Source organism: Hordeum vulgare, chromosome 6H (assembly GCF_904849725.1).
Source record: "Hordeum vulgare subsp. vulgare chromosome 6H, MorexV3_pseudomolecules_assembly, whole genome shotgun sequence".
Lineage (NCBI taxonomy): Eukaryota > Viridiplantae > Streptophyta > Magnoliopsida > Poales > Poaceae > Hordeum > Hordeum vulgare.
Window position 1 is genome coordinate 658,321 of NC_058523.1, and position 12,060 is coordinate 670,380.

The window sequence follows — 12,060 nt, forward strand, 5'->3', positions numbered from 1 at the left end:
AATCACATCCAAATAATACCTTTTGTTGAAGGGGCTGAGAAAAGCATCATTACCTAGGTGTACAAATGGCCTTTTGTTGAAGTTTTTTCTTAAGTATTATCATAGATACGTCCAGTGAACAAGAAACAAACTATGAGTATTATTAGGCTTGGTTTGTGCATAGAACTATCTCCAGTAACTAATCTTGATCAGTTTTGTGACCCAAACACAGTCGAGGTCACTGTGCTTTTTATTTGGAGTATTACTTAAAGTGACTCTATGAACATACTCTCATTTTCATTTGGTTTGTAGTCCAAATCCATATCTCCCTTTTACAAGGCCACAAATATGAGGGCGCACAAGTCTATAATGCTAGATTCAAGATGCTGAAAAGGAAATACAATCGACACAAAAATATAGCTGGATGTACCATTATTGTGTGACGATTTGGGTCATCGCCAAACAATGTATAGAAATTCCCTAGAACACTAGAATTTTTCAAATTTTAAGGGGCAATTTGGTGGTTATATACGCTCGTCGTGGCCTAACGAGTTAGCAATCAAAGTTATATGTCTCCACCGACCGCCCCTCCTCCCTTAGTGATCATAGTTGTCCTAAAATACGCAAAACATGTTGGTGATTACCATTAATTTCCTGCTAGCAACATTCTGTTCGACTAGCCAATTGACGGCCCTTTGAGTTCCTTTATATCGTGTAACGCCTAATTAATATTTAGTGGAGAAAAAACTTTCACGGTAAAAACATGATAGCTCATATGTTCAAAGGTAAATATAATCTCAAAATGTTGGGACTTAATATAAAACGATTGATATACATGAAACAACATCGGAAAATTTGAAAATTGTAGTGTATCACATAATATATCCATGGAACTTTTATATTAAGCCAAGGGTACAAATAGATTCATCGTGGCGACTCTTATTGGAACAAGGGAAAAAGACAAATACATAAGTAAGATGATACATTGGCTTCCATACAGCTGATGGTATCAAGATTATTCAAGACAAAATGACAATACGACCTTGGCCATAGAAATCATGCACAAGAAGGCATGATTAGGCTTCAACAGACTGAATGACTGCACCATCATTACAGAAACGGGCACATGCGTTGCTGCAGAGTCCTATGTCGAATTTCATCTCTTGGCCACGGAAAACTGTTACAAAATAGTTGACGTTATGTATGTCTAAAACACAAATGTTTTCTATGAGATGAATAAAAAATATAAAAATGTGGTAAATTAAAATTACCATTGTCCATGTGGTCACAGACAGAATTCCTGCATCCAATGGTGCAGTACTGAGTGACATCTGGTTCACCTGCCAAAGTAATTTGAACAATAAGTATGTAAATAATTTCATGTTAGCAGGTCATTATGAACAAGTTGAAAAGAATAACAATGATATCTCTTACCGGATTCAGGGAGAAGATTCTGTTTAGGATAGTCACTAGGGCATTTTGGACCACTTATGATTTTACAACGACAAGCACCTGCGCAGACTGGACGGGAACCACCCGCGAAACGGCAAGTGTTGTAGCAGTTTCTAGCTAACGTGTCCTTGCAGCAACTTTTTCCCTCCACCTGGACCTGCTCCAGAACTAAACCCAGTATGAGAACACAAATGACCACACTCTTAATACTCTTGCTGGGTGCCATGGTTGGCTTCTTGGCTTTAATTTCTCCAGAAGAATGAGAAATGGCTATGTTGGATTGATGGAAATCCTAGAACACGAGGCTCCTATTTATAGAGGGAAACGAGTGTGTTGGTACCACTCAGTTTCTGCCGCTGCAAATGTCTCTCTCACTCAACCACTATTTCGCAGTAATAGGAAGTCACATGGGTTTGGTCTCTTGTATCCACAGCAGGAGGGTCAGATATTTATGAATTCATGGCGGATGATAGCTAATAATCTAGCGTGACAGATCACCAGCGTTGCTAAGTGTCTGAATGATGCCGCAGCCGCAGGTGCAGTAGTTTTAGTTCAGTTTCGTCAGTTAGAGACTTTCTCTCGTTTCTGTTAGTCAGCGCCTGAGGACGTGGTGTGTGCGCTCCCGAGGCCTTAGATCACGGCACGAGCTCGCCCTTGATCGTGGGATGGCACGATCCAGTTGAGGGGGTAGCTCCTGATCCGTTTTTCCCGTTCAACAAGTGAATAAGAAGAAGAAACAGAAAAGCAGCAAGTTAGGCTGCGCAAAACCTCATTGTCTACCTCCCGCTCCTCTCGCCATAGCCGTAGCTAAGTCACTCCGGCTCGACAGAGAGCGTTAGTGCTGACAGCCGAGTTGGCGACTTAGATTTGTAAATGATGACTTAATTAGATTTGTAAATGATGACTTCCAATTTTTCTAAATGGTGATTTATATTTGAGTGTTTGCATCTGGCTTGCCAAGCTGGTGGCTTAATTAAATTTTATTGTTGCATCTCGCTTGACAAACATATGAAAGAGGGATTAAAGTTTTCCAAACTTAGACACCTTATTTTATGCAAGGCTTACATTAAAAATGCAAGGTTGGCGGCGACCGCCTTCCTCCACTCGAGGTCTTCGAGCTCCTCGGCGTGACGTCGGCGCTCCGCCTCGTCGCACATGCTCCGCTCGGTGATGACAACTGCAACGACGTCGACGTCGGCGACGTAGTCTTCCGGCCCGACGACTCCGTGATGGCATCATAGGATGGCAATACATCATTCGACATATGGAAATACATCACTACTAGAGTGGACCGCTGAATATAGATGGGGGAAGGTGATGGAGGTGTTGGTGAAGATGACGGAGGTGTTGGTGTAGATCGTCGTCACACGATGATGTCCCGGGCGGCGTTCCGGCGCCGCAGGGAGAGAGTGGGGAGAGCCCCCCTTCTTCTTCTTCTTCCTTGACCTCCTCCCTAGATGGGAGAAGGGTTTCCCCTCTCGTCCATGGTCTCCATGGCGGCGGAGGGGCGAGAGCCCCTCCGAGATTGGATCTCTCTGTCTGTGTCCTTCTGTTTCTACGCTGCCAGATTCTGACTTTCACCGTTTCTGAAATTCCTAGAGACCGTAACTCCGATTGGGCTGAAATTTTAAAGCGATTTTTTTCCGGATGTTAGATTTCTTGCGGCGAAAGAAGGGCCCCAACCGCCTTAGGGATTGGTCACAAGCCGGACAGCCGCGTCATCCCCCTAGGGCGCGCATAGGTGGCTTGTGACCTCCTCGGGCATCATTTCGCGTAGATTCTTCTTCCCAAACATCATAAATATTCCAGAAAAATACCCGTAGGGTTTTTATTGCGTTTAGACTTCGTTTGGTATGGATAATCTGGGAAACAAAAAACATGCAACAAACATGAACTGGCACTGCGCACTGGATCAATATGTTAGTCCCGAAAATAGTATAGAAAGTTGCCAAAAGTATATGAAAGTTGTAGAATATTGGCATGAAACAATAAAAAATAATAGATACGACGGAGACGTATCAGCATCCCCAAGCTTAATTCCTTCTCGTCCTCGAGTAGGTAAATGATAAAAAAGATAATTTTTGATGTGGAATGCTACCTAGCATAATCTTGATCATATAATCTAATCATGGCATGAATACGCAAACACGAGTGATTCGAAGCAATAGTCTATCATTTTACATAAAGACAATAATATTTCAAACATACTAACAAAGCAATCATGTCTTCTCAAAATATCATGGTCAAAGAAAGTTATCCCTACAAAATCGTATAGTCTGGCTATGCTCTATCTTCCCCACACAACGTATTTAAATCATGCACAACCCCCATTTTAGCCAAGCAATTGTTTCATACTTTAGTGCTCTCAAACTTTTTCAACTTTCACGCAATACATGAGCGTGAGCCATGGACATAGCACTATATGTGGAATAGAATATGGTGGTTGTGAAGAAGACAAAAATGAGAAGATTGTCTCACATCAACTAGGCGTATCAACGGGCTATCGAGATGCCCATCAATAGATATCAATGTGATTGAGTAGGGATTGCCATGCAACAGATGAACAAGAGCTATAAGTGTATGAAAGCTCAAAAGGGAACTAGTGGGTGTCGATCCAACTCGCTTGCTCACGAAAACCTAGGGCAATTTGAGGAAGCCCATCATTGGAATATACAAGCCAATTTCTATAATGAAAATTTCCCACTAGTATATGAAAGTGACAACATAGGAGACTCTCTATCATGAAGATCACGATGCTACTTTGAAGCAGAAGTGTGGTAAAGGATAGTAGCATTGCCCTTCTCTCTTTTCTCTATTTTTTTACAATTATTTTTATTATTTTCTCTTTTTTTTTGGTGGGCTTCTTTGGCCTTTTTTTTATTTGGGCTTCATTGGCCTCTTTTATTACTTCCTCACATGGGACAATGCTCTAATAATGATGATCATCACACTTTTATTTACTTACAACTCGATATTTAGAACAAAATATGAATCTATATCAATGCCTCTGGCGGTGTACCGGAATGTGCAATCATCTAGCGTAGCGATGACATCAAAAAACGGACAAACCATGAAAACATCATGCTAGCTATCTTACGATCATGCAAAGCAATATCACAATGATGGTGCTTGTCATAATAAACGGAAGGATGGAAGTTGCATGGCAATATTTCTCGGAATGGGTATGGAAAACTCATAATATGTAGGTATGGTGGCTGTTTTGAGGAAGGATATATGGTGGGTGTAATGCACCCGCGAAAGTTGCGTGGTACTAGAGAGGCTAGCAATGGTGGAAGGATGAGAGTGCGTATAATCCATGGACTCAACATTAGTCATTCAGAACTCACATACTTACTGCAAAAGTCTATTAGTCATCGAAACAAGGTACTACATGCATGCTCCTAGGGGAAGGGTTGGTAGGAGTTAACCATCGCGCGATCCCGACCTCCACACAAAGGATGACAATCAATAAGTAAATCATGCTCCGACTTCGTCACATAACGGTTCACCATACGTGCATGCTACGGAAATCACAAACCTTAACACAAGTATTTCTACGAATACACAATTACTCAATAGCATGACTCTAATGTCACATCTTCATGTCGCAAAACTATTGCAAGGAATCAACATATCATATACAGTGATCTACAAGTTTTATGTAGGATTTTTGACTAACCATGTGAATGACCAACTCCTGTTAACTCTCTAAATAGGTATAAGTGAAGCATGAGAGTTTAGTTATTTCTACAGAAGATATGCCCCGCTCTAACAAATATAAGTGAAGCAAAAGAGAATTCTACAAATGGCGGTTTTCTATGTGTAGGGAAACAGGCAATCCAAACTTCAAATGATATAAGTGAATCACATGAAGCATTCTATAAAGCCATACTCAAAACATATAAGTGAAGTGCAAAGAGCATTCTATAAATCAACCAAGGACTATCTCATACCAGCATGGTGCATAAAATAAAAAGGAAAAATAAACACAAAAGACGCTCCAAGGATTTGCACATATCATGTGACGAATAAAAATATATCTCCGGGTAAAATTACCGTTAGATTGTAGACGAAAGAGGGATGCCTTCCAGGGCATCCCCAAGCTTAGACGCTTGAGTCTTCCTTGAATATTACCTTGGGGAGCCTCGGGCATCCCCAAGCTTAGGCTCTTGCCTCTCCTTATTCCTTCATCCATCGTGGTCTCACCCAAAACTTGAAAACTTCAATTACACAAAACTCTACAAAACCTTCGTGAGATCCGTTAGTGTAATAAAGTAAATCACCACTTTAAGTACTGTTGTGAAGTCATTCCAAATTCATATTAGCATTATATATACTGTAATCCAACTTCACCATGGTTCATACCCCCCGATACTACCCATAGATTCATCAAAATAAGAGAACAATGCATAGAAAACAGAATATGTCAAAAATAGAACAGTCTGTAGTAATATGAACGTATACCACACTTATGATACTCCAAAAATTCTGAAACAACTATGGTAATTAAGGCAACTTGTATATCAATCAACAGTAAAAAGAATCAACTCAATATCATTCTCTATATAGAAATAAGAAATGATTTCGTGATTGCAAAGTTTCTGTCTTTTTCAGCATGATCAAACAACTATCACCCAAACTAATCATAAAGGCTTTACTTGGCACATTATTTTCATAATACAATGGAATTTCACAAGGGGATAATTATTTTTGCGAGAAGCTTCCATGAAAAATTCTACATTGTTTCCATGAGCATGAACACAAGTGTTTCAAGGTCGACCCTCACTTCCGCAATGCATCACCTTTCAATCGCTTCTCTTTTTGAAAAAGTTTTAAGTTCCCCTATTTATTTATTGTTTTTAAAATAAGTAAAAGCAGTCAAAAGAACTAAATGACTCTCTATAAATTTGGGGATGTCTCCCAGGCAGGGCTTTCTTTAATGCCATTATGCTAGGTATAAAGTGCTCAAGAAATGGATCCACCCGGATCCCAAGGTATATCAAAGCCAATTTTAATTAACAATGTTTTGTAATTTAGTAGTGAGCACAAGGTAACATATATCATGCAATGACAAAGTCTAACTCTCTTCCTATGCATTGGCATGTCATAATACAATAATTCATGCACATCAAGTAAAGGCCAATACATAGCATAAGCAGTTTCTTGCAGTTTTATCGTATTATTTTTGACCGGCTACTGTAGGGAAAACCCCCCACATCCATTTTCCTTGATTCCCATCTATGAGAGCTATATGTACAAGAGGAGATTTAGAATGTACAAGGGGAAGTAGAGCAAAAGATTACAAACCTCAAGGAGGCAACAAGGAAATCCATCTAAGGAGATCATCCCTGAAACTAGCCTTAATTCTATGAGCTAACAGATAAATGTCATGAATGAATCCAGATCTCCATTTTCTGAACTTTGGCTGCTCCTGGTTGAAGACTTTTGCATTCCTAATAGTCCAGATGTTACAACAAGCAGTGAAACCCACCTCAAGAAAGAAAGGGTTATGAAAGTCCTTTCTAGCCACAACAGCAGCACTCCACATAGATGAACCCTTCCATGTGATCTGCAGGTAATTCCAGACCCTGATACTGAAAAGACAGTTGAAGAATAGAGGATCTCTGTCTTCCTTGACTCGAGCATGGCATAGAACACAAAGGTTAGAATCAGAGACCTTCCAGTGACGCCGTTCCAGCATGTCTTGAGTGTTCAGCCTGTCCATGATGAGCATCCAGACAAACATCTTAATCTTCATAGTACAGCAGCTTCTCCAGATCCAGTTGAGTAAAGGGTTTGGTATAATACTGCTATGAATATGAGCATAGTATCTCTTGGCTGTGTAGACCTTAGCATCCTTTCCCCATACCGATCTGTCAGAGGCCTGATGATTGAGGTCCAGGTCCAGAAGCAAAGATTGGATGGAAAGAAGTTCCTGATAAGCTTGAGCAGACAGTGGTAAGTGAAACATGGAGAGCATGCTGTCATCATAAAAAGCAGTAAAGACCTCTTGAGCTGTGTAGAAAGGATCAGCCACAAAGGAGAACAGTCTTTGGAATCTGGCCGCCAGTGGCATAATGGAGTTGCCAATCAACCAAGAGTGAGACCAAAACAGGAAGGAATCACCCCTGTTCGGTAGAACATATTATGTAACTGATCTGAATTTGTCAAGCCGTTTACAGATATCCTTCCACCAAAGGAACCACAAAGTGCAGTGCCCTGAGGAACAGTGTTATGATAATAAGTGTTCCAAATCATATGAACCCAAGGGATATCAGCATGATTGAGGAATTTATCAACATGTTTGAGTAGGAGTGCTTCATTCTGGACAGCTAAATTCATAATCCCTAGCCCCCCTTAATTTTTAGGCCTGCACACCAGAGGCCAAGCAGCAAGAGAGGGTGCATGATCATTCCCATTTCTTCTCCACAGACATTGCCTTTGAATCCTCTCCAATTGATTCAGAATACCTGGTGGGATATCCAGACTGCATAGAAAGAAGAGAGGTATAGAAGACAGGGCTGAATTTAAATACTGCAGCCTTCCCCCCTGAGCAAGAAAAGAGGAACTAGCACTGAGTCTTCTTTCCATGTTATCAACCAGAGGCATGAGATCAATGATTGTTGGTTTAGTTGTCCCAACACGCAGGCCAAGATATGTGAAGGGTAAAGGTCCCACTCTGCAACCAATGGAGTCTGCCAGATCCTGTAGATGCTGAGGAGGAGTGTTGACAGGTAGAAGTGCAGATTTGTGGTAATTGACCTGTAATCCACTGGACTGGGAGAACAGTAAGAGCATTTTCTTGAACTATAACAACTGGGATTTATCAGCAGGTAGGATGATAAGAGTATCATCAGCATATTGCACTATGGGGTAATCCTTATCATGACAAGGTATAGGCAGCTGTATCAGGCCCTCCACCAGCAGTTGGTTAACCAGAGTTTGTAGAAAATCATCAGCAATAGCAAAAAGCAGTGGAGACATAGGATCTCCCTGCCTGACACCTTTCTTGCACATGTACTTCTTTCCAGGCACACCATTGATCAGCACTGAAGATGATCCAGAAGTTAGTAGCTGCCTAACCCAAAGGATCCATCTGTCATTGAAGCCCTTGTGCTTAAGAATCTGGAAGATGAACTCATGCTCGACAGAATCAAATGCCTTTTCAAAGTCCAGCTTAATAATAACTATAGGCTTCTTGGATTGATGACATTGGTGCAGGTACTCTAGAGTCCATCCCACACAATCCTGGATGGTCCTAGATTTGATAAAACCATATTGATTCTTGTGAAGACACTTCACAATCTGCAACTGTAGCCTGTTAGCAAGCATTTTTGACAGAAATTTGAGACCCATACCAGTAAGTGATATTGGTCTGTAGTCTCCCACATGTTCAGGTGATCTCTTCTTTGGAATGAGTGTAATATAGGATGAGTTCATGTTTACAAGCTGGGCCTGTCCAGCATGGAAATCGGCAGAAAGTTGATAAAACTCAGGGGAGATAATGTGCCAGCATTTCTTGAAAAAAGACCATTGAAACCATCAGGCCCTGGAGCTTTGTCAATGGGCATATCCTGCACAGTCTTGTCCATTTCAGACTTGGAAAAAGGTTCTGTGAGAATGTCTAGACCCTCCACCTCATTCAGCATGGATTGTAAATCAAATGCCATGTTAATTCCAAGAGAAGTTCCCATTCTATCCTTGAAAGATGCCCAAAAACATGCAGCAATTTGATCATGATCAGAGATGGTAGAACCATCATTTAGCTTGAGAGATGCAATGGAATTCCTCCTATATCTCTCAGTGTCCATAGCATGGAAGAACTTAGTGTTTTCCTCACCAACCTTAACAAATCTGATAGTGGCTCTCTTCTTCCAGTACAAGCACTGAAGATGCAGAAGATGTTCCTAATGTAATTTGACAATTTTCCTGAAGTTAGCTTCTGGTCTGAAAAGTGATCTCAACTCCTCAAGCTCATCCAAACATAGCACCACTTGATTACATCTGGAAATAAAAGTTTTTAACTGTGACAGGGACGTCTGCCATTTCTTCAAAGCCTGCCGAAGATGCTTCATCTTATCCATAATAACAACAGAAATGTGTGTCTTTCTTGAAGGAATGAGCCAGGATTGCTGTACACATTCCATGAAGCCCTCCATTTCAACCCCGTAGTTTTCAAAGAGAAATAGGTTGCTTTTAGGGATGGAAGTGTTAACAGTGACTACACAGGGAACATGATCAGAAGCAGTCTTTGCCAGGGGTAGCACTTGAGTAAGAGGATATGAGGAGATCCAGTTGGTTGATGTAAGAAACCAGTCAAGCTGCTGCAGAAGAGGGCAATCTTGCATATTGGACCAAGTGTAAGATCTGCCTTTAATGGGAAGTTCCAGCAATCCCAGATGCCCAATAATTTCATTGAAGATGAACATGTCATTCACATCAGCCCCACGAAGGTTTCTGTTGTCAGGAGATCTAATAAAATTAAAATCTCCAAGAAGCAACCAATTAGCCCCAGTGGGAATATCAAGATTGTAAAGCCAGCTCACAAAAAGATCTCGGGCCTCTCCATGACATGGCCCATCGACATTAACTGAAGTCCATGATTCACCTATGTGATTTGACGTAAAGGAGATGATCAATCCATATGGTGTGCATTCCACTAATTGACCAGTAAGAATGGAATAGTTCCAAAGGGTGATAAGCCCTCCTGATGCACCCCTGGAAGGAGAGTAAGCAAACTGATCAAAGTGTTTGGGGCAGAAACCTTTAACTGCACGAAAGTGAATGGACTGCATTTTCGTTTCCTGCAAGCAGACCACAGCCTCTAGGCTCTCATCAATCTTGTTACGGACCGCCCGCTGTCTATGATCCGAATTTAGGCCACGCACATTCCAACACAGCACACGCCAACTTCTAGTGGAACGACTATCCATTGCAGATCACATATATAGCAAAAGCATGGCTATGTAATAGCCAGTGCAACCAAGGTTCAGAAAGCCAAAAGACAGCGCAAGCAGAAGTTTGACAGTACATAGAACCAGTACAGTAACAGATAAACATAGATGGATTAAACATCAGAAGACGATGGCGCAGAATCAGCAGGATCTTCCATAAGTCGATCCACCGTGAGCTTCTCAGTGGCTATGTCGAGTGACTGTCCCACCTCCTGAGTCACTGGGATAGGAGTGGCAGGAGGTACTTGAAGCTCCTCCGTCTCCTGTGATGTAGAGGACATTGGCTTGGCCTTGGGCTTCCTCTTCTTGGGGACATGCGCAGGCAACTCTTGTAGGATTGGCTTGAAGCCGTCTCGTTTGATGGAGCTGCGAGTACACCGACGGACCGAGGAGTCAACAACTGGAGTGGCCTTCTTGCGGGTCCCCTTCTTGGATGGAGCAGGAGAGCGAAAAGATAAGTCTTCTGATGATGAAGAAGGACTAAGAGGGATTACCTCCTGCAGTGGGAGAGATGCACCAGCAGGCTCCGATAGAGAAGGTCCTGGAGCGTCAGTGTCGAAAGCGACGTCCCAGGATCGCTTGGGGATCATAATGGGCTCTAGAAGTGGCATCTGTACTGGACGAGGTACGTGCATAGCAGCAGCAGCCCCCATAAGAGCATCAAAGGAGCGTGCCCAGGACATTACAGGCGGCAGAGGAGGCCCATACATAACCCTAGCATCCCCAACAAAGATGTTGCCAGTCTGAATGGGTGGGGGGGGGGGGTTGTAGAGAACAATTGCGAGAGGATTGTCATCATGCACCTCTTCCAGAACAAGCACATCATCCTCTGGCTCAGCATCATTGTCCGGGGCAGCCATTGGTATGTTAGCATCAGGAGCATCAGGATTAGCCAGCGGTGGTTCTTGAGCAGCAGGTTCCACCTCCATGTCATCTTGCGGCAGATGGTCAAGGTCCACCAGCTCGTGAACCGAATCCGAAGAAGAGGGACTCGGCTGATCAATCACCATAGATTCTTGATCCTGAACAGGATCAGCAGCAGGTGCTTCCGGGGCCGCTTCAGGTTCCCAACCTCCTCCAGCAGCAGCAGCGGGCGGCTGACCCCAGCCTCCATCATCAGCAGCAGCAGGCGGCTGACCCCAGCCTCTGTCATCAGCAGCACCAGCAGCAGGCCCTGGGTCTCCAGGCGCCAGCGGAACTGCATTCCAGCCCAGTGCAGGATATGGGGGCAGAGGGAATTGCAGATTATCATGACCATGCTGTCCAGGGAGCGGATGAGGGTTGCCATTGAGGGGCATGGGATCCTCATCATTAGGTAGAATTTTCGTAGCAGCCGCACCCAGGATGTACACTGGAGCAGACCAGGAAACCTTGGCGCCACCCCAAGCAGCATATTCAGAAAAGTTGATGATGCGAGGTACCAGCCGGTCATCTGGGAACGTCGCAAACACAATAGAGCGAACCAAATATGGATCATCACTGACCCAATGGTGAAACTCCCCAAAGGTATTGACAGCGGCCCTGAGATCTTCAGTATTACGGAAATCCAGCGGGACCCCGAAAAGCATGAGACAGCCCTGACGAAAACCCTCTTGGCCACGGAACCCCAGACCCTGATCAGGACGCATGAAGCACACAACAGAGTTATGAGCAACTGGGTGCGGAACCATGTGGA

General features: G+C 43.0%; 1 protein-coding gene across 1 annotated transcript; it reads right to left on the minus strand.

Moving 5' to 3' along the window:
- Positions 1 to 833: 833 nt before the first annotated feature.
- On the minus strand, positions 834 to 1,723 carry LOC123403445 (leaf-specific thionin DB4-like). The gene is made up of 3 exons (XM_045097385.1): positions 1,414 to 1,723; positions 1,251 to 1,319; positions 834 to 1,156 (listed from the first exon to the last, which is right to left on the minus strand). Exons 1-3 carry the CDS (start codon positions 1,655 to 1,657, stop codon positions 1,056 to 1,058), a joined length of 414 nt encoding a protein of 137 aa, XP_044953320.1. The 5' UTR covers positions 1,658 to 1,723; the 3' UTR covers positions 834 to 1,055.
- Positions 1,724 to 12,060: the final 10,337 nt, after the last annotated feature.